Source organism: Pogoniulus pusillus, chromosome Z, assembly GCF_015220805.1.
Source record: "Pogoniulus pusillus isolate bPogPus1 chromosome Z, bPogPus1.pri, whole genome shotgun sequence".
In the NCBI taxonomy this organism is placed as follows: Eukaryota; Metazoa; Chordata; class Aves; order Piciformes; family Lybiidae; genus Pogoniulus; species Pogoniulus pusillus.
The window spans coordinates 98256572-98279748 of record NC_087309.1 but is presented as its reverse complement, the minus strand read 5'-3'; the positions used below and the strand labels follow the sequence as shown (position 1 = coordinate 98279748).

The 23177-nt window shown below is 38.6% G+C and overlaps 1 protein-coding gene across 1 annotated transcript in view; it reads left to right on the top strand.

The window, feature by feature from the left end:
• Positions 1–23177, top strand: part of PRR16 (proline rich 16) — a 187935-nt gene that overhangs the window by 128111 nt on the left and 36647 nt on the right. Inside the window, exon 2 of the mRNA XM_064140399.1 lies at positions 4924–5821. Within this exon, the coding sequence (XP_063996469.1) occupies positions 4924–5685 (762 nt within the window). The 3' untranslated portion in view covers positions 5686–5821. The remainder of the gene's footprint in view (positions 1–4923; positions 5822–23177) is intronic.

Below are 23177 nucleotides of genomic sequence, written 5' to 3'. Positions count from 1 at the left end.
CTAACAACACAGAAAGGCATAGGAGTGAGCTAATGTCCTGGTTTGTTCAGGAGTGTCATAGCAGATCCTGCAGAGCTTGAAACCTCAGAATATTGCTGGCGGGAGAGAAGTGGGCATCTCTGCAGAGCTCAAATTCAGTTAATGGATAAGGAGTTCCTCAGGCTATAAAGGGATGTCTCCCCCATGCTTTCACATGTGAATCAAGTCCTGTTTTATTCCAGAACTGAAAAATGCACAGATTCTGCACAAATACCACATTTTTTTATTGCTAAATATTCCCCTTCTTACTTCCATAGGAGGTGTGCTGTGAATTTGAGGCTTTTTCCCCCCAGATTTTTAAATTATATTTTTGGGTTTGTTTTTCTTAAAACTACATCAGTTTCACTGTGTTAGTCACCAATTCTCTTTCACTTTTTCATCTTATTTGAAGTTTTCTTGACAAAAAAAGCCAAAGAAAATAACAGTAAACAGAATCACAACTCAGGGTGGGAATTAATCTGGACAGATAAACGATGTTGTATGTCACAGCCATTTCATGCTGGTTTAATGTTTTACAACTGTGCAAGTGACAAAAGAATTCCGGTATATACTACACATTTGCCCAGAGGGGAGGAGATAAACTCTGCAGTCATTTAAATTCAAGGACAGTTCATAACAAACTTTGCTGTTATTCTAGACAAAAGTTCTACACTGCCAGAAGAACACTTTGAATGGATGCAAATTTTCTCATCACCAAGATCTGCCATTTTCTGACTCACATGTGCTACATAATTACAGTTATATCCTCGCAGCAGTAGTGGAATATCACTTTTAATAGATCAATCTCAAAATCATAAACACTGCATTTCATTTCTCTAGGATTATCTTCATTTTGCACAGTGTGTAACAGATGATCTTCATTGCATGTCGGTCCTAATTCAAAGACGTCATCATTTCTAGCTGGTTCTGCAGAATAAATTGCATAAAATTCATAGAATTACATAAAATTCATAGAATTCTGTTAATATCCTAAAATAGCATTAAAATACCTCTTTTTTTACAATTTAATTGTCTTATGTATTGGGAGTTTGATATTGGAAATAGTGACTGAATTTAATTAAAGAAAGATTTACTAAGTTGTTTAGATAATCTCCATGAAATGTATCCTAGCTAGTTATGGAGTGACATGTCATTTGTACACGATTGTGTTTTTCCTCACACATATGATGTTGATTTGTAAGGTCTTTTATGATTTTAAGTAACTGTTGATGGGATTGTTGTAGTAGAAAATAGAGGTAAAGGAAAATTACATTCTGCTGGATTAAGCCAGCAGAGGTAGCAATAGAAAATATAGTTCATATTAAGGAATGTGAATCAACCAAATGTTATCACTTAGTATTATCAAATACTGTAATAATAGGCCAATGTACAGTCATTTGTATAAGCTAGCCAGTGCTCCTATGTTGAGCACACATATATACCTTTCTTTTCTCTCTTGCCTGCAACTGTGTAATGGATCTTTTTGCTTTTCTTTGTTTGCCAGGGAGTTTTTTTCCATTTATATTTCATCAATCTGCATCTGTTATAGTTTATTAAGAGATTACATACTGGATTCAGGAAATGATTTAATAGTATGTATTCTGTATGTAGATGGCCCCTAATATATATATATATAAATCCATACTAAACTGACAGAGACAAGCTTGAATTTCAGGCTTAGTGCCCAGAACATGACTTTCTTTTCTTTTTTCCTTTAGCTTAACTGTTCTGTTTTCACAGGATATTGGAGGTTGGAAGGGACCCAAGGAGGGACCCAAGGAGATCATTTAGTCAAACCCCCCTGCCAGAGCAGGACCACACAATCCAGCACAGATCACAGAGCAATGCATCCAGACAGGCCTAGAAAGTCTCCAGAGAAGGAGACTCCACAACCTCTCTGGGCAGCCTGTTGCAGTGTTCTGTGACCCTTGACAGTAAAGAAGTTCCCCCTTGTGTTGAGGTGGAACCTCTTTTGCTGCAATTTACACCCACTGCTCCTTGTCCTGACCCAGGGAGCAAGTGAGAAGAGCCTGTCCCTGCCACCTCCTGACCAGCCCTCAGATGTTTATAAACATGTATTAAATTCCCTCTAAGCCTGCTCTTCTCCAGACTAAAAAGCCCCAGGTCCCTCAGCCTCTCCTCATAAGCCATGCCCTCCTGTACCCTAATCATCCTCGTAGCCCTCTGCTGAACCCTCTCCAGCAGATCCCTGTCCCTCTTAAACTGGGGAGCCCAAAACTGAACACAGTGTTCAAGGTGAGGTCTCACCAGGGCAGAGTAGAGGGGAAGGAGAACCTCTCTTGATCTGCTGGACACACTCTTCTTATTACCCCCCCAGGATCCCATTGGCCTTCTTGGCCACAAGGGCACATTGCTGTGCCATGGTTAACTTGTTATCCACCAGCACTCTCAGGTCCCTCTCCACAGGGCTGCTCTCCAGCAGATCACCTCCCAGCCTGTACTGCTGCAGTTTGTTATTCCTCCCCAGGCGCAGGACTCTGCACTTGTCCTTGTTGAACTTCATCTGGTTCCTCTGTGCACAGCAATCCTGTCCAGGTCTCTCTGGATGGCTGCACAGACTTCAGCTGTATCAGCCAAGCCTCCCAGCTTGGTGTCATCAGCAAACTTGCTGAGCAGACTGAGCCCTCATCAATGGCATTGATGAAGATGTTGAACAGGACTGCCCCCAGCACTAATCTCTGGGGGACATCACTAGTCACAGTGTTGCAGCTGGACCTGGCACCATTGATCACCACCCTCTGAACTCTATCTTGTAACCAGTTCCTAACCCACCTCACTGTCTGCTCTTCCATCCCACACTTCCTCAGCTTGCTCACTAGAATATCATGGAAGACAGTGTCAAAGGCCTTGCTAAGGTCAAGGCAGACTACATCCACTGGTTTCCCTGAATCTACTCATTCAGTTACGTCATCATAAAATGCTATCAGGTTAGTTAAGCTTAACTCCTCCTTGGTAAATCCATGCTGACTACTCCTGATAACCTTCTTCTCTTCTTTGAGTTCTTTCTGCCTTGGTTAGTGTATGTAAAGTAAGGTGATAATATGACTTCTTCCTCCAATAAAATGTCATTGTTCCTCTAAATTGCTTGTTGTCATGGTACACATGTGGCTTATCTGTATTTATCAAGAAATTTCCAAGGGTAATTATATGCTGTATCATGGAGAAGACATTTGAAATCTGTTACTAGAGCTCAAATTCTAGACTCATTATTTTAATCCTTATTATTTGTGGGAATTAATGTCTGCCTTCTCAGAGTATATTTTTTTCCTTTATGAGAGAAAAATCAAGATGCTAAAATAGAAGCTGAAGTGCAACATGGTGAATAAATGAGGAGCTGTTCAGATTTTGGAAAGAAAAACTACTTTCAATTTTTCTGTTTCATTTGAGTGCTCTTTCTGAATCACAATTATCTACTGTTTCCTGCTTCAGGAGAAGGAAGGCAATGTACTGGATTGTTGCATATGATTTTTTATGAATTTCCTATTACACAACTCTTAGTTGCAATATGAGCAGTGGAAACTGAAGTACTCTTTCATTTTGTGGTGTTTTTGCTTCCATTATTTACTGTTTACCACTGAGCCCATAAGTGAGTTACTGGTCTGACTGAATAGAGTTACTATCTTCAGTAATGACTGTCACTCTTTTTTTTTTTTGCTGTTAGCGTAAGGCTTATACTTCTCAATAAACAGGCTTACTTTGAAATCAGTAGTATTAGGAGCAAGTTATTGAAATAAAAAACAGCCTCAAAAAGGCAAGAAGTGACACAACTGGAGATGTCTAGTCTCATTTTAAACTCAAGTGCCCCTTCAGCTCTCTCTCCAGAATACCTCAAATCGCACATCAGGACCCCAAGAAATGGCACAATATTTTTATTCATGCACCAAATGTAGCTAGTAACAATTCAGCAGCTGATTACTTTATATGTGCGCTGTGAGGATGTGAAGGATAAAGATCAGCCTTCCAATGTGAATGATGTCTGGTTTAAGTATGAGTACTGAGTGATACACAGTTTTCAAGACGAGATCTTCATTGTCATATGACAAATTTTCACTACCTAGTAAATGTACCAACGCTTGCACATCATTAAAAATTGAGTAGGAAAAAGGGGTCTAGGAGGCTAGAAGAGATCTAATGTTGTAGAAACTACAAACAGAAGATTGGGAGGGGGAAGAGATTGTGGAAATAGAGATAATAAAGGCTAGTAACTCTGGAAACCAAGCTACTTTTCATCTTTTCTTTCAGCAAATGCTATTTCAGGATTGCTTCAGAGGATTTCAGATCTTAAGGAATATATTCATAAAGGGAGACTGCAGTCTAATACAAGAAGCTACTTCTCAGAACCTTGTTTATGTTAAAAAATTGTCAGGAAAGAGTGCACCAAACTTATGTTTGTAAGCATATAATATCACCTATACAGAGATGTATATGTTTTATCTAGACTGTGTGAAAGGTGAGAGCTAAAATGCAGTCTGCAGAACATTTGGATTCAGAAGCTGTCATTTGAAGCTGGAGTTAAATAGTTCAGTCTCCTACTCCACTGGAAGGCAGACTGAGCACACTGAAGGATTATCTTTCACTTACAACAATATTGCCAAGTAAACCCTAGAGGGAAACAAGTGGAATTTCATTCCAGAGTGTTTCAGGTTATGTTTCTTTTGTATTCAGGTGATGAGTGAGTAAACTGGCCATCTCTATTATTAGCTTGGGCTTTTTTTCCTTTCATAATTATTCTGACAAGAAGAAAGAAATATTGTTTAAAAAAAATAAAGGGGTGGGGGGGAAAGGACAGAGACAGAAAATTGGTAGTAGAGAGAGTGTTTTTGTTTTTCTGTGTCTTCACTGGGGCAAGCACTTCACAATGTTTTCACTTTGTCTGTTGTGCAGGTGGTTGACCAGATTGACACACTGACATCTGACCTGCAGCTGGAGGATGAGATGACAGACAGTTCCAAAACGGACACCCTCAACAGCAGTTCCAGCAGCACAACAGCTTCCAGCTTGGAGAAGATCAAGGTGCGGGGCAGTGCACCACTCATCAAGCCACCTGCACACCCCTCTGCTATCCTCACTGTGCTGCGGAAGCCAAATCCGCCCCCGCCACCACCGCGACTGACACCTGTCAAGTGTGATGAACCTCCGAGGCTGCCTCCTTCAGCCAACACTGTCAAGACTAACGGTACCCTGCTGCGAAATGAGGGCTTGCCAACTGGGCCCAACCGCATCCCAAACGGCGATTTATGTTGTATACCGAACAGTAGTGTGGAGAAATCCGCCGCAATGCAGCCTCTGATGCACAGACCTGAGAAGGAGCGGTGTCCTCAGGCGGGAGCGAGGGAGCGGGTACGATTTAGCGAGAAAGTGCAGTACCACGGCTATTGTCCCGACTGTGACGTTCGGTATAACATTAAAAACAGGGAGGTGCACTTGCATGGTGAACCTGTCCGTGTTATGGGAAAACTGCCACATCAGTGCCCTCCCCCACCACCTCCACCACCTCCACTGCCTCCATTTCCTCTGGAAAATGGAGGGCTGGGAATAAGTCCTAGTAATAGCTTTCCTCCTCCAAGACCTGTGACTGTGCCTCCACAAACTGCACCAAAACCCCAGAAGACCATCTTGAGGAAATCAACCACTACAACAGTGTGATATATGCCACTTGAACCAGCTCTTTGTTTTTTCCTATATATAAACATAAATAAATGATGAGCACTTTCTACTTGAGCAATAAAAAGACCCAATATATTACTCCCTATGTCCAGTGAAGTGGCATAAAAATCACATGGTAAGTACAAAGAGGAATGATTGTTGATCTTTCACTCATAAAAAAAATATCATTATGGCAAAAGATGCTAAAAAAATACTCATTCTTTAGCTCATAGATTGTAAACTTCTATTGCAGTCTGTGACACTGTGGTTTAAAAGACAGTGAAAGGAAAGTTCAGTTTGAAAATACTGAGTGGTGGTTCATGATTGACTTCAGTCTATCTGACTTAAGGGAATAACCATTACTCCTGGGGTTTAGGAAACTTCCTAGTTTTAGCAAGTACCTTTTAAAATGTCATTTAATGAAGCAAAGCAGTGTACCAGATAACAGTTTTTGACTGCATTCTAGCAAATGCATTTTTCTCTGCCTGACTGCTTGAGCAGAGGCATTGTGTGCGGAGCAATGCAATAGGAGGTAATTACTGAGCATTCAGGCAGCCTGGTCTTTGGTGAGGAAGTAAAGAAGTAATTGAAAGGTATGTTGACATGGCTTTGGAAAACATTATTTCACACTTTGCTTCTCTCTTGCTCAGTATGTCACGGCCAAGGTGAAGCACAGAATTTTCATGAGTAGGGACAGTCCCATTCAGTTTTCCCCTGTTTCTACTGCTCCTTCTGGAAAGTGTTAGTAATATTTTATGTCATGTGTGATGACAGTAGATTAGAAACAACAAAGCCCAGTCCTGTGTTCTTCACAAAGCTTTTGTCTGGTGCAGATCTCTTTTTGAAGCAAAGAAAATTTTGCCTAAGGCCTTCAGGGACGTCCACTTGATTCATGTAAAGAGCTTTGAAGTTGAAAAGCTCTCTGTAATTATGAAGCATTAGCATGCAAAACAAAATATTTTACATGTTATCACATTTTGATGGTGAACCCAATTAATATCCTTACTGGTTGAAAAAGAAGTCCTCAGTGTTTTTAATTATTTTGCGAAAGAACATTCTTTTACTCTTGCAGAGAATTCTTGGGACCTAGAACTAAAAAGCATCCGATTAGTGAAGAAAATCTGATAATAAATCTGTCATTTACAAAAGTGGTGCCAAATTAATCTCAAGTGGCCCAACAACAGATGCTACATAAAAGCAGTATTTTTTTTTCAGATGAAAACCAAAATGTACACTTTGAAAAGAAAAGAAACAAACAAACAAACCACAAATAAAACTAGACAAATCAGACTTTTAGTTTAAATTTCCATTTACAGGCAATACTAGGTATTAAATGGAAACAGTTTCCCTGTATACAGATTATAGTACATTTAAAGTGTGTAAAACGAAATAATCTTAGCAGAAATTCTAATGGATAACTGCTCTGTGAAAATCTCTGCAGTAAACAAAGCTTGCATTTTGTGCAAATACATATCTGAGGTCTAAAGCTTGAAGCAAGTAAATAATCTTAAATGCATAATCACACTTTCTCCAAATACTCCCCATGTGCTTTTCGTGATGCACTTTATGTTTTGTGCTGCTTGACTGTACTTCATCTCCTGAGAGCCACTGCCAAGTGTAGTCTTAGCGCTTGCAGCAGGAGGCAGTAACTTGTTCCGCGTGGTTTTGTGAGATCTTTGCTGCCTGAATGCAGTTTGTCAGGTGGACTCTGCTCATGTCCTGTTTCTCCCTTGTTTCTCTAAGCATCTCCCTTGCTTACACGTTAAGAATTACATTGAAAATTACTGTAACAGTGTGCAGACATACCCACATTTTGTATCTACAGATTTTTCTTTTAAAAAGAAACTGCTGTTTGATTTTGTCACTAGTGTGGACATCATATACCAACTGTTATAAACTAGTTGTTAGTTTGGTTTATTTTTTTCCTTAAAAAGCTAGAAATGTACACAAAAATGCAGTATTATCTAAATCAAACACTGCATATTTTAGGTAAAATATTTCCATTCCATTTTAAATTCATTTAGGGGGTAGGATCTGCTGTGCATGTCTTGCTTTACATGGCTTAGTTTTTCCAGTACTCATCTCTGTCAGCAGAGCACATTATTTCTCATAAATGTATTAGTACCTCTAAATTAGATGCTGCACTCTATGGAAGTGCATTGATACACATATATATATAAATTAGAGGTTTGTTGCAGTTAGGTTCAGAATTCTCAGCCCAGGAAATTTAAGTGGCATGAGATTTTCAGCATTTCATTTTCAGTTTTGGTGTCCAGCATCTTCCATTTTGCAATTTATCTTCTCTCAGAGGTGCATTCTTGTCTCTTTCCCCATGCCTCCGAATACACTTCCACAAAATACTACCCTTTTAGGTGTTGTTTCATGAGCAGGGGAAGTGCTGTGCTATAAAAATAAAAGATACAATGCTGCTTTTGGCCAGAAATGCAGTTTCAAAATGTGAAGGAAATGCATTATTTTTCTGCAAAGTTTGCTAACCCAGGCTTTCTTTAATGTTCCAAGGGTTCAGTTATGTGATCTTAAGAACAGTGAATAATTCTTCTGTTTTACTGACAGCTTCCTTGGCCTGTGACCTAGTCCAATCTATTTTTATCACTATAACAATTTCACATTATTAACGTGACAGAATAAAATTTAGTTTCAAACAGGTAAACTTAACAAGACATTGTAAACAATTAGCTTGAGGTTTTGCAGCACTGTTTGGAAGCTTCTAATGAAAACAGCATTAAAAAAAGAGTGGAAGAATAAATTCTGCTAGCAGTGCTTTTTACATTTATGTTAGGAATATAATCTCTGTGAAGCAATTTTTTGAACATGTATAACACGTCATGTTTCACAGTTTATTGACAGAAACACAATTAACTAACCAGAACTGGGGAGGAATTTTCTGCCTTTGAAATGTAAATGTGATATCCTTGAGATTAAATGTAGCATTTTCCAAATAAGTTAGGACCTGAAAAGCGAAGGTCTAATAACAGTATTCAGAGTTTTAATTCAACATTTGCCATAATTTGTCTGCTGCTCAGTGTTTCATCCCCCCATGATATTTTAAAGATGGAACTGTTGAGATCTGAACTTCTCAAATGCAAATAGGAAAGAGTAGTTTCTGTCAATTTAATGAAGGGCACAAGCTTAAGAAAACAGAAATAAACAATGAAAGTTGCTTAATGCAATAATGGCAATGATTAACAAAATCTAGCCTAGGGAGGTGGTGGAGTCACTGTCCCTGGAGGTCTTCAAGAAAAGACTGGATAAGGCACTTGGTGACATGGTCTAGTTGACTGGATAGGGCTGGGTGCTAGGTTGGACTGGATGATCTTGGAGGTCTCTTCCAACCGGTTTGATTCTATGATTCTTTGTAAAAAAGGACCACTAGAAAAAAAAAAAATCCAGTGACAGTGCTTTTTTACAACTTGAGGTAAGAATATTAGATTGTGGGTATTTTATCATTTAATAAAAAAGCACTGTTCTTCCTTCGCTCTGGTCTTCTGGAATTACGCCTTTCATCACGTCTTCCATTGTTGATAGAAATAAGATTCCAAATCTTCAGCTTCCTTTTTTATTATTCAATCAGTATTTTATTTAAAATACTACATGAGGTATATGACAACTCTTGTTAAATTCCTTCAGATAATGTGATTATTGGTTTTCAACCAGAGTGCATTGTGAGTTCTTTAATTACCAGCGGGAGCTGCGTGTGCCCTCTGGACCTGCTCAGATCTCTTTGTTTCTATGTTCCAATTAAGGCTTTTCTTTCAGTGGCACCACAAACAGTAATTTTACATGTGATTATAAAATCATGTTATGGTTGCTACATCACTTGTCTGATTTGCTCTTACAGGAGGCATGAGTATTGGCACTTATCTTTACAGAGGCATTGTTTCTCATTCCCAGTTTGTATATATGCTGTGGTCCATACTTGCTTGCTCAGAGATATGTGTGTTGAAGCAAAATACCTATAATGAAAGCAACAAGATTAGAGCTGTAGCAAGGTCTTGTAAGTGAGATTTGTGTGAGGGCATGCAGAAGAAATGTCTATGGCAAACTATGGTAAGCAGAATGTTTAGAACACTTAATCTGAAAAATACATGGCACCTATGCAATAACCAGATCGTATTTTATCGAGCAACGTGTGATATGTAGCATGCAATAGTTACATGCTGCAGCCCAGCACTTCTGAAACTTCTGAAACTGCACTGAAGCAGCAGTGGCAGTACTGGTGTTACTGGCTCTGCATCCTGTAGCACAGTGCATACTAACTGCAGCTGAGCTTTGGTAGAGGTTGAATGGTGATGGTTTTTAAATGGGAAAAAATAGAAGGCATTTTATCTCACTGGTCTGTTTTGTGGTGGAGAAGAACACAAGTGAGCAAGTTTCTCTTCAGTCATAATTTTGACAGGGTACTTGTAGTAGCAGGTAATCTGTCCATCTTGGGATAGCTTTGGGGAGTATGTACAAGTTAAGGTGAGAATCATTCATGTGGGTGTGCCCAAGAGGAGCTAGCACTTTCCATGTATTGCTTTTGACTTTGTTATTGTAGGATTATCTATCTTTACTGTGTGATTTTTTTTTTTTTATGGATAGGTGTGAAATATGTCAGGTCTATTCCAGTAAAAGAAGAACATAAATTGCACCTGGTATTTGAAGCAATGAATAAGGCTAGGACCATTCTGCTGCCCTTGTTTGAAGAAGATAAAGAGCAGAGCTCCATAAATTGCTGTATCTTCTCTTCAAGAGGCGAGAGTTTTATAACTTTAATTCTGAAATATTTGAGGTGTATACCAAGTCTCTTCAAGGAACTGAGCACAGTCTGCCTCAGTTTTTTACAAATTATGTTCATAACAAGAAATCCTATCTTTATGAGAATTTTTTTTCTCAGAATTGTCACTTGGTGTTGTTTGTCTTTTGTCTGTTTTCTTTTGCAATTATGCAGGCAACAATGAAATGCTGGGAAAACAAAACACCTGGAACTTTGAAAAGATCTGTTTACTTGTATTTTCAGCAGTGTTTGCATGATGGCTACATCACTCTTAGAGTTTAGTCTTTTTTTTTTTTTAATTAGGGTTAATATTATTACTTTAAACAAAGCCTTGAATCACTTCAAGCATAAGAGATCAAGAAAACAGCCAGTCAGTAGCCAAATTTTTCACAGAGGTGTTTATTTATTTTCTGTTCATCAATGAGTTGGCTAAGTAGGAGTTACTAATGCATGTCTGCTTCCTTCCTCAATAAATTAGCATGCAAAAAACAGAGCACGATGATAACATCTTTTCTATAAATCTCCAAAGCCTGCAAAATATTTTAGCTCTCATTTGCTACAAATTCAATGATGTCTGTGTACTGGAGGTGCAAACTACATTATCTTCTGTCACCAAGGAGTAACTAACATACTGCAGTTTCAATGTGGGACAGTTTTCCTTCAGTTTCACAATTAAAACATAGTTATATGGTTGAAGTTCATAATGTTAATTTTGGGCTTAGACCCATATGAGACAAAATGTTATGTTTAGTGTTCATTGAGATGAACTACAGCTATAACCAGCGGAAGCTGACTTTTGAAATAAAGGCACTGTACTTTCCCTACACCACTGCAAAAGGATTTGCTGCAGAATCTTTCTGGTATTGCGTGAAACACTGTTCATATGTCTGTATGTTCCAGTTTATTTCTTGTTTGCAAAAAAATATTCTGCAGTGGCATCTGCTTTGACAAATGGTTTGCAAATATTTGATATTAGGAAATACTGATCCATTGAAGAGAACAGAAAGTAAAAGAAAAGCCTCACTAATTTTCACAGCATCATGTATTTGATCTTATGAAGAAAGCTATGTAGCAGTTATTTCCCACTAATGTATAACAAGACATGTGAAGCAAGGCATGTACACTACTGCATAGTCAGTTTTATAGAAGAAAATTATTTTACAGAGGACAGCAGTGTGTCTCTTTGTGCTGATGAAGTGTATGAAGGAAAATGTCTGGAGGCAGCTTCTAAATTCAACTCTATCTGTGTGGACCAGTTTCCTTATATTGTGTTACACCAGTCCAGTTGAACCAGTACCCAAAAAATGGGCGGATAATGTGATTGTTGGTTTGCTTACTTTCCTTCTTTCATTTTGGTTTATAGATAGTTTAGGCCTTGATGTATCTGTAGATATCAGAGGTGGTTTTTGTTATTATTTATTTAGAACATGGGACATGCATATGCTTGTCAAATGAGTCTAGTACAGTGAGAGAAGTGGATATATAGCACAGACAGAATCAGAAATAATAAAGATAAGTGATTCTGTCCCTGCTGGAAACAGCAAAGTTCAGCTGTATTTGATAGCTGCCTACATTTACTCCAAATGCTTTAAAGTACAGAGATATTTTTAAATAAATCTACTGATACTGTAATTTGCACTGTATTACCCAGGCAGGAAAATAGTTTAAATGCTTCCTTTTTTTTTTTTTTTTTTTTTTTTTTTTTTTCCGGTTGGTTTTTAATTCACCAACTAAATAAAGGAATAAAAGGAATTTTGGCTCTTTAGGATATAACAAGGGAAAAAAGGGTGATATCTTCATTAAACTAAATGATAAAGTAAGTGCAAGAATTAAAGGCAGAGAAATAATACTAAAAGCTGTGTGGTGTTCACTTTTATAATTAGCAGTAGGGGGGACTTCTGGTTGCAAAGTGAATGTAGAACTTGTTAATAAGTGGGTGGTGGGAAACTTTTTTATGATGTAGCTTTTATTTCTCCTTTCCTACTCTGATTTGAGTGGTAACAAATTAAATTAAATTTCTCCAAGTTCAATTACATTTCATCTGTGGCCATAATTAGCAAATTATTTTCCCCTGTGCTTTTCTGCACTCGTGAGTTTTTAATTGTATTTTCTCTTCCCTGTCCAGCTGAGAAGGGAAGTGATAACTTAGCTTGGTGGGCACCTGCTATCCAGCCAGGGACAGCCCAACCACAAGAAGTGCCTGAGAGTGCCAAGACCTAGTGAGGCTGTTAATGGAAAATGTCCTTTCCTCGTATTCAATCTTCAGAAAAAATAATGCCAATTAAAAATTCCAGATGGATTTTTTAAAAAAGTGATTTCATACTCCTAAAACTTTCGTGGGAAGTCAAATTTTTTCTGAATGTGAATTGGTTTAACTTTACAAATGGAAACGAAGTTTATTTGTAAATTCAATGGCAGTAAGTTTTCAACATCAGAGGACCCATTAATACTGTAAAAGTGCAAAGTACTGTTGCCTAAGTTAACAGAATAGAAGTAAAAAACCTTCACAGTGAGATATGTACCTATTGGGGCAACTTACTTGAAATAGTAATCAGTAATCCATAATGTGAAGGTTTTAAGTTAAAAATTGGACGTCTCTTTAAAAGAGGATGCACTAAGTCTGAAAATGACTTTGAAGATCTACAGTGGAAAGCAAGAGGGCAATGTAAATGTACCCTTGAGCTCCCTGTTAGCCATTGAAAGAACAGATACTCCTTTCATTTAAAGACATGAAAAATACATCTTTCTGATGTCTTTTTTTTTGTGCTTGACAAAGAAGAGACTTGAAAAAACCAAAACAAAACAAAACCAAAAAACAGTTAAGCATGCCAGAGGCAGTGGAAAATTAAAATGTCAAACTGTCTTTTTGTAAACAGACACAACTCAATATAAATTGTGCAGTGTTAATGAATTATTTCTACTGGTATGGTGACTTGAAATGAAGGGGTTGGGTAGTTTTTATGGATGTTTATGGAATTGCCTCTCCACCTTGTAGAATTACGATTTTGGAATGAAACATCTTTCAGCATCTATGCAAAATCTACATCAGAACAGCATACTAGAGATCAACCATCGTGACAAATTCTTTGGCAGATAAAGTGGTAGCTGGCTTTGAGGGAATCAGCCTCACAGCTGGCTTGTGGATGCAGCCATAGACAAATTTTCTTCAATTTCCTTTACTTGTGTGGCTCAAGTATACATTTAAAGCTGCACATTTTTTGAAAAGCCATCCTAGCCCACCTTTGCTGCTCATTCTTGTCTCACAATAAGCCAACCACAGACGTTTTTGCAGTGAAGCAGATGGGTGACCTGAGATGTCTGAATAAATGGTTATCCCCCAAACTGGTGAAATTGTCAAATCAGTCAAGGATACAGTCTACAAAATGACACAGTAAATTCAAGTTTGTTTGTTTGTTTTATTTTGATGACAGCTACTTCTTACCCATATTTAGTTTTCAGCAATTAGATTATGTAATTGTAAAGTTAAGCAAATACTTAATGAAATTTTGAAGTAAAAATAGATGTCTAAGCCTGTGTCTGTATCATTTTACTGTTTAATGAAGGAAAAGAACCAGCTTTGTCACATGGATTTGGAGTATTGTCTTGACTTCACTAGTATCTAAAAAACATATAAGGATGGAGGAAAAATGGTTTCATAAAGCTCTAAAGGGTAGGCTACAAGAGGATGAGGCCAGACTCTTATCTGTAGCGTTCAGTTGGCAGACAGAGGGCAGTGGCCAAAGCTGGAACACAAGAAGTTTAATCTGAACATGAGGAGAAACTTGATTTCCAGGATGACAGCACTGTAATAGTCTACCCAGAGAGGTTATGGAGTATGCTTCTCTGGAGATATTCAGCACCTGCCTGCACATGATTCTTTGCAACCTGCTCTAGGCAAACCTAATTTAGTAGGGAGACTGGACTTTATGGTCTCCAAAAGTGTCTTCTGTACTCTCTTCTTCTGTGATATATATTATGATATATCTGAAATACATAGTTGAAGTTCACCAGAACAAACAAGGAGAAAATTGTAACCACGATAGGGATTTGAGTTGTATTTTGATATGATTTCAATAGTCTAGTAAAATATTTCAGTAGTCAGTCTAGTAAAATAAGTCAAATAAGTCAAATAAGTCTTCTCACATCAGATAGTGTGCTACTTCTCACAAATTTGTAACTTCTATTTCTGCACCAAGTAGTCATGATACAAGTAAAATAATGAATAGATAAGGAATAGCTCTTCATAGTAAGTAGGTTGAGAGAAGTTCTTCTCCTCTGTTCTGCTGTGGTGAGGCCTCATCTGGTGTATTGTGTCTAGTTCTGGGTCTCCCAGCTCAAAGACAGGGAGCAGCTTGAGACAGTCCAGCACAGAGCCACAAAAATGATTAAGGAAGCTGAACATCTTCCTTGTGAGGAGAGACTGAGGGAGCTGGGACTTTTTAGCTTGGAGAAGAGACAACTAAGGGGTGATCTCATGTTTATAAATATGTAATGGGCGAGTGCCAGGAGGATGGAGCCAGCCTCTTCTCAGTGATGCCCAGTGACAGGACAAGTGGCAATGGGTGGAAGTTGAGGCATAGGAGGTTCCATGTTGATTTAGTTGGGGCAAGTAATGAGACAGGAATTATAAATATGTAGTTAATTTTATTTACAGAAAGCCCCATCCACAACTATATGCAAATTAGTTAAATTTGGGTTCTAATTCAGACAGGAAAGTAAGCAAGGATGCTGATGGGCAGTTCATTCATTTAGGAAAGTAAGAAAATTGGAAAAGTTTAGCCACAAAATGGCTTTGCCTCACTCATTAATAGGTATCCTGCAGCCCTAGGGAAAGTCTGTGCTACTCACTGCAGTGGAGTAGAAATTTCAAGATAGTCCCTGGATCCTTTGTAGCAGTGTTGGAACTGCTCAGACATTGAAAGCCTTCTAGATCTTCCCAGTGTGCTGGGAAAGAGGCAGAGAATCTCTGATCTGATCCTGGTTTCTCTTGGCACAGAGGTTTGCAGAGGTGCAGGCAGGATCTCTTGCAGATGTGCAGAGAGCACAATGTTGATAACACTTCTTGCCATGTGAGGCAGCTTCTAAATGCCTTCTCCTGGGAAACTTCGCTCACTTAAGTTTCCAGGTAGTTCAAGCCCAAAATATCAGGGCTAAGCTGGTCTGAAGCATAAGGTAGAGCAGAACACATTGTTCAAGAGCAGTGAGGTAGAGGCAGCTCTTTGAGGCAGAGGCAGCAAGGCAGAAGCAACGCAACTGCTTGCAGTGTAGCTCAATTTATATTACTTGCCTGAGTATAATATATCTTTTTGCCACACAGATTCACCAATCAAAATGGCATTTACAAAACTGACCATGTTAGGTGAACCCAGGGCTTGCTCACCCTTACTTGGGCAAGACACCAACAAGTACCTAAACACCCGTGGGTACCTGTTTATCACTTTGGGAGGGGACATAATGGCCCAAGCCTTTATTTTCCTCCCTCCCTTGCTTCTCTCATCAGCAGAAGGATGGGGCAAGACAGAACATCTAACAGGCCTATTGGCTTTCCAGAACATATGTAAACCTGAGGAGGAATTTTTTCACTGTGAGGGTGATGGAGCACTGGAACAGGCTGCCCAGTGAGGTTCTGGAGTCTCCCTCTCTGGAGATATTCAAGAACCTTCTGGATGTGTTCCAGTGTGATCTGCTGTAGGTGATCCTGCTGTGCCAGGGGGCCCGGATCAGATGATCTTTCGAGGTCCATTCCAGCCCCAGACATTCTGTGGATGTTTATTTTCTAAAATGTAATCCCTGCAGATATGCATAGAATCACAGAATGGTTTAGATTGGAAGGGACCTCAAAGATCATCCAGTTCCAACCCCCTGCCACAGGCAGAGACATCTCCCACTGGAATGAAATACAGACAGATTTTTAATGATAAAAATATCAGCATTCATGTTAGCCTTAATAAGATAGGTTTGGTTTTTTTTCTGCTAGGGATTTATTCATTAACTTTCTTCTCCTCGTGTGTCCACATGTAAGGAGGAAGTTGTCTATTTTTATTTTGGGTTCTTTCTATCTAAAATCAACCAGAAAATTAAACAAAACAAAACTGAAACCACCACCACAAAAAAAAACCCTACCAACCAAAAAACCCCAAAACCACCACCACCAAAAAAAACCCTACCAACCAAAAAACCCCAAAACTACCACCACCAAAAAAAAAAACAACAACTTAAAACAAGGCCCAAAGCCAACAACAGCAAAAAAAAAAAACCCAAACAAACATTCCAACTGCAAACAACAGCAGCAAAAAACAATGCCAAACAAAATAATAGAGAAAAGAAAAAGAAAAGGTATCTTTTCTTTCTTTATGATATACAGTACAGCATGTTAAGGATTTTAAAATAAATCTGTAACTTTTACATTTCCTTCTCTTGACAAATATTAGTGAAAAACTAACTAAGAAACTGTGAGGGTAGTAATCAGCAAAAGAATACATTCACACAACTTTATAAACATTTATAGTATTTATAGTAACAATAACCATTGAGCATGCTGGGCAAGGGACTTATGGTGAAGGTTCAGCGTGCCTACTGTTTGGACTGTGTAAGTCATGGTTCACAAAAAAACTGTGGGACTCCTCCAACACTCCCCCTTATCTATAATCTTGTATGCTTTCACTTGTATTGAGGTAGCAACAATGAACAACATTGGTTATGAGTCTTTGTGGGATATGAATTATTATTATGAAAAATATTCATAATAAAATGTAGTCATTATTTTATTCTAAATTAAAATATTAATTTATTTTTTTCAATCTTATGGTATGTTATAAAGAAATTGAAGTGCATTACTCTGGGACAGACTTCTTTAAAATATTTGTAGTCATCACAGAATTAAGGAAACATGCAGGTTGGAAAAGAACACCAGGAATATCAAGTCCAACCATTATCCCTACTCTGCAAGGTTCACCCTTAAACCATATCCTCAAGCATCACATCCTAATGACTTTTAAACTTCCAGGGTTGGTGACTCAAACGCCTCTCATTCCAATGTCTGACCACTCATACTGTGAAAAAATGTTTCCTAACGTCCAGTCAAAATCCACTCAGTCATGACTTGAGTGGCTTCCCTCTTGGTCTATCACTATGTGCCTGTGCAAAGAGAACAGCAGCAGCCTCTCCACAACATCCTTTTAGGTAGCTGTAGATAGTGATGAGGTCTCAGCTTCCTTTCCTTCAAACTGAACAGCCCCAGCTGCCTCAGTCACTCTTCATAAGATTTATTCTCCAGGCTCTGGAAAAGAAATTCACACCTCATGACTGATAAATGATGAAATACACTTACAATGGTTCGTAATTTGAAACTAATGTGTTTGAAATCTGTATATAAAAATAATATGATCTTGGATACTTTAGAGAGTGGTGATTTTGATTTTTCTTTTTCATGTGGCCACCTGATTTTCAAATACAAGAGTAGTATTTCAAGACAGTCTAACTTGCGGCTTTGTAGTTGTACACTGCTTGAAGAGTAGCTGTGTATTGGAAAACTGTCTGAAGTTACATTTTCACTAAAATTTGGATAATAGTAAGAAATTCTGACACAATCCTTTTCTTGTGATACTGCGAATCATTGTTCTAATTAGAAAAATCTTTCATTAAGATACATTATATATATTTTTTATGTGTGTTCATGAAAAGGATGCAGCAGGAAGAGATAAAAAAATTAAGAATGCAGTGTCTTCTATATGAAGACCTATAGTGACCATTCACTTAATCTTAAAATGTATATATTTATATTTTGGTGTATTGTCATTTAGTTTTGAACTTTTCAAAGTGGTATACAAGCCAATTGTAACCGTGAGCAATGCAAAAGAACACAAAGTGAAAGACTGATCCTAACAGTTCATGATTTGGTATAGTGGGGTCCATTTTGATCATAGTCACAGTTGAGTGCAAGTCTACTTAAACAGGTTTGCTGCTCTTCCATATGGGAAACAGCTTTTAGAGCGTGAGTTACTGTGCTGAGGTAGAAGAGGTATTTATAAAAGAAAAAGTTGCAGTAGAACCGTCAATATAGTAAGAAAACTTTTGTACAAACTTAAAGATCCACATGTAAATTTTGTAGTATTAATGCATTTTACATTGTTCTTTTTCTGCCCATTCTATTATCCAGTGCAACAAAAACATGATGTTCAAGTCACTTCTTTAAGGTTAGTGGAACAAGAAGTATGATTGTAAGTAAATTACAACTGACTCTTTGGTTTCTGAAAAGAAAACTGCCAAAGTTACAAGCTTCAGTGATGATCTTATAGTCAGAATTCACAGGCTGAGGCAGGAAAACTGTTAGGAAGGCATTTGTATATAGTACTCTTTTTAGAATTTTATTAATCATACATGAAGGATTTTAATTATTTCTCAGGCACGCAATGAATATCTTAAATCATCTTCAAGTGAATACTTCATGAGCTTTCAGTAACTGTGTTTTGTGTGGTATGTTACCAAGGAAAATTACAACTATTTGTAGAAATGTCTGACATACAGAGAGCTTTATCATGGTGCTTTAAGATTCTAGGGCACAAGATAAAAAGTGCTCTGTGTAGGAAAGTACTGTACCATTTTTCTGTTGTGACAGGAAATGGCCCATCTGGTAAACCAGTTTTGCACCGCATTGCTTCATCTGTAATGACTGGAGAAGGTATGAATTGTATGTCTTATCCCATTACTGATACTTGTAAGTAGTTTCATCCTTTATCCGTTTCTACTTGTGGGTTTGTACCTTGGTGTGGAAGAAAATGGTCTCAAATCAGTGGTGACCTAAAATCCTGTGTTTTTGTTATATAGAAGCTGGTAGGTGAAAACAGGAGGCAAAGGTGGAGCACTGGTGCCAGTGGCAGTTGCCTTAAGGAACAACCTGCAAAGATGTTGCCATAGGTATCAAAGCCAGCACTTTCACCCAGTGCTTTGAATCATCCACTGGTGTCCTGGTAGACATGAGAAGAATTCTTGCCCTTAGGGCCAGTCCTTCCAGGGCCTTTTGCCACTCCTGAAAGCCCCTGAGATAGAGACAGATTGCACAACGGAAGGAGTTAGGCAATTGTGGCATCCCTGGTAGATGTGACCATCCAGTGGACTTGGCAAACAGATCTTGCTCACATGCTCAGGGAAGAGCTGATGGACAGCTTTGGGGTGAGGGGTTAATCTTTTCCCCAAAAGGTTTTTCACCTTCCTCTGCAGGACTGAGCATTGCCCACTGTCAGGGCCCTGGGGGGTTATTTTGGGCAAGTTTTTGCCTGGTGCTTTTTCAACACCGAGATGCCACTGGTGCCCTCAGTCTGCAGTCAGGGAGGATTCTTTCCCCTGGTGTAGGCTGCACTGATACATAGATATTCTTCATCTGTAGCATTGAGCAGAGTCCCTAGCTAGGGCTTCTCAGGACCACGTTGAGTAAGTCTCTCCCCACTGTTCCTGCAGTGAATCAAAGCTTATTTTTTAGCATGAAGATGTCACGTGCACCTTGAGTCTGCAGTCAGGAAGGAATTTTTTCCCTCTGGTGAGATGGGCACCAGTTCCTAGACGAGTTTTTGCCTTGGCTGCATTGTGCCAAGCCCCTTGCCAAGGCTTCTCTGGGTAATTTTGGCTAAGTGACTGCTCACTGTTCCTGTGCCAGGTGCTCAGGTGCCTGGAATTCCACAGAAGCTGACACTTTTCATCCGTCTCTGCACTCAGTAAGAGTGTTGTTTTGTCCTTGATGTGTTGTTGGCGTCATGTGTCTTTGACTGGGAACCTTGTCCTGCAGCTGTGCAAGACAACCCAATCCACACTGTATTGGGTTTACATGGCAAATTTTGGTAGAGATGGGGATGCAGAGGTGCCTTCTGTGAGAAGATGACAGAAGCTGTCACCCCTGCTGTGCAAAGCCATTTTCACTAGCCTCCAAGACCCAGCAACTGTTGTGTCAAAGCTAAGCCTGTCAGAAATAGTAGTAAGCACTGCTGCAATAACATACAAAATAAGGGATGAAAAAAGCTGCACAGTGGCAGGCAGCAGAGAGGATTGAGAATACAAGATAGAAACATCTCTGCATGTTCAGTTAAGGATGGGAGAAAGTGGTCCAGGAGCTGGAGCAGATTCCTTTGCAACCACTTGTGAAGACCATAGTAAAAGAGGTTGTTCTCCTTCAGCCCATGGTGGTGAACAGTGCAGTTATCCACCCTGCAGCCCACTAAGGACTCTACGCTGAAACAGATGCATGACTGTAGAGGAAGCTGTGACCTTGTGGGAAGCCTGTGGCCCCATGGAGAAGAGGAGCTCCATAATGCAGCAGTTTTACTAGCAGGGCTCACAACCCTATGGTGGACCCATGCAGAAGCTATTTGTTCCTGAAAGACTATCGCCCTGGAAAAGACCTATACTGTAGCAGTTTGTGAACTGCAATCTGTGGAAAGGACTTATACTAGCATAGGTCCTGAAGGACTGTCTCCTGTAGATGGAATCCCACACTATAGCAAGAGAAGAGCATGAAAAGGAAAGTAGTGTCTCCTTTGCTGAACTGACTAGCTCCTATTCCCTTCATCACTCTGTTGAGGGAAGTGATTTTGGGTTTGCTCTTATCTGTTGTTATGCTACTCTGATTGGTAATAAGCTGAATTAATATCACCAAGTCACGTCTGTTTTCTCAGTTAAAGTTGTTGCTGAGTGATCTTCCTGTCATTATCTTGACTCGTGAGCCTTTTGTATTTTCTCTTCCCTGTCCAGATGAGGGGTGACTTTTTTGGGGACCTGACATCCAGCTGGGATGAACCCACCACATTAGAGTTGAACCTAAGCCTAACTTTTGCTATTCTTGTACTATGAAATATTATTTTTCATTATCACTGAAATCTAAGGTAAAGTCAGATTTCTGAGTCTGTTAAAAAAAAAAAAAATTAAATGTTAGTTAAGAGAAAATTCATGCAAAGTAGAAACATGAGAGAAATTTCATATGCATTCTTTCACAATGCTTTAAATATAAATTCTGCAATATTATGACCATCTGGATTCCACATTTAATTTTTTAAGACAGTCTCTGAATTTTCTAAGTCCTGTATGCTTCCATCTGAAGTAAGGGAGAAATTATTAAAATCAAACCATAATATTGACAGCAATTTTCTGGTTATGAAAGAAACAGGCCATTTCAGATCTGTTTTCAAAATATGTTATTTTAACATAGTTTAGGAAGCATTTTCCTAGTGTTTTAATTTCATTAATTGTACTTTTCAATGTATTTAATATTAAAAGGACTGAGAAAGAATGCAGAGCACAAGAAACAGTTTGCAGGAAACTCAGTATAGGTATGTCTTGATTATGTTATGTACTGCATAATGGCTTGTTTGTGGTGCATGAGCAAAGACTTCTCAAAACTAGAGCTGCCTCTTCCTTTTCTAAATAAAAGATCTGAAGTCAAATTGCTTTAGAATTTTTCAGCATAGGGTTGGCTGATGATCACTGGGTGATATATGAGGTGAACAAGTAGTTTGGATTTTTTACATCTGTAGAGGATCCTCACAAACTGCATGGAATATATGCAAACAAAATGTGATTTTTGGTTGCAATCAAGTGTAATTGCTATTTGATGGATCAGGTAGTACAGTGCAAATTGTTTATAAATAGTACTGTATTGCTGTAGCTAAACATTTTAGACTTAATACATGGGTGGAGAGATTATAGGTGAATGCAGTCATCTTCACAGGTTTTATTCAGAAGCCTGGTAGTAAATGGCAGCATGAGCCTTGGAGAATTAATTACTGGGCCTGAAAACTAGCAGCCATGAGACACAAAGAGATGATGAAAAGGAGTACAGGGAATGGGTGATGAGAAGCACTTTCTCCCTGCTCTATTTCCCAAGGAGGAACTGAAAGGGAAAGACATTCACAACTGGGTGAACAGAGCAGCTCATGTGCCACAGGCACATGGGATTTAGTGGTTCAGTTTACTCTTTAGTTTCTTGATTTGGATCCAACTTATGGTAGTAACTTGTTTGTCAGTTGCCATTTCTTTCAAGTAGTGTATAAGACAGAAAGTTTGGCCTCTTTTCTTGGGAGAACTTTTGGGTAATTTGTTATTATTTATTTATGCTTTTCTGATCTCAAGAGCTTAAAATGACTTGAGTTATTAAAAGAAAAACAAGGATTTTTGCCTACTCACTTTTTGCCATTTTTGCTTATCATGACGGGGTTGTGTTGGCTGCCCAAACTGTACAGGTGCCACATTCATATTACATTAGGAGCTTTTCTAAAATGTTCAGTAGCAAGTATTTTGGCATGGTGCTCAGATTTTAAATGCATTTTCTTTCCCTCAGTTATTACATCATGCTCATGTTTATCTGCAAGTAATTATTTCAATGTAACTATCAAGGAAAAAATGCTTTGTTGGTCAAGCTTTCAAAATATGAGACCTCTTTCCTAGCATGTCATCATAGAATGCTGCTTTAATAATTTACTTATGAAAGCCAAAGCTCTACCTTGAATGGAAGAGCTTGCTACTGTTTCAAACATGAAAATTTAAAAACACTTATAAGCATTTTTCTGTGTGCATAGCTGTACATAACAGTGATGTAGCACTGTTATTTCTTACCCTTATATAACATCTTATTGGAAAAATCCTGCCTGACAAACCTGGTGACCTTCAATGAAAAGGTCACAATGTCAATAGATAGTTCAGCATCTTCATTGGTGACATGGAGAGTGGCATT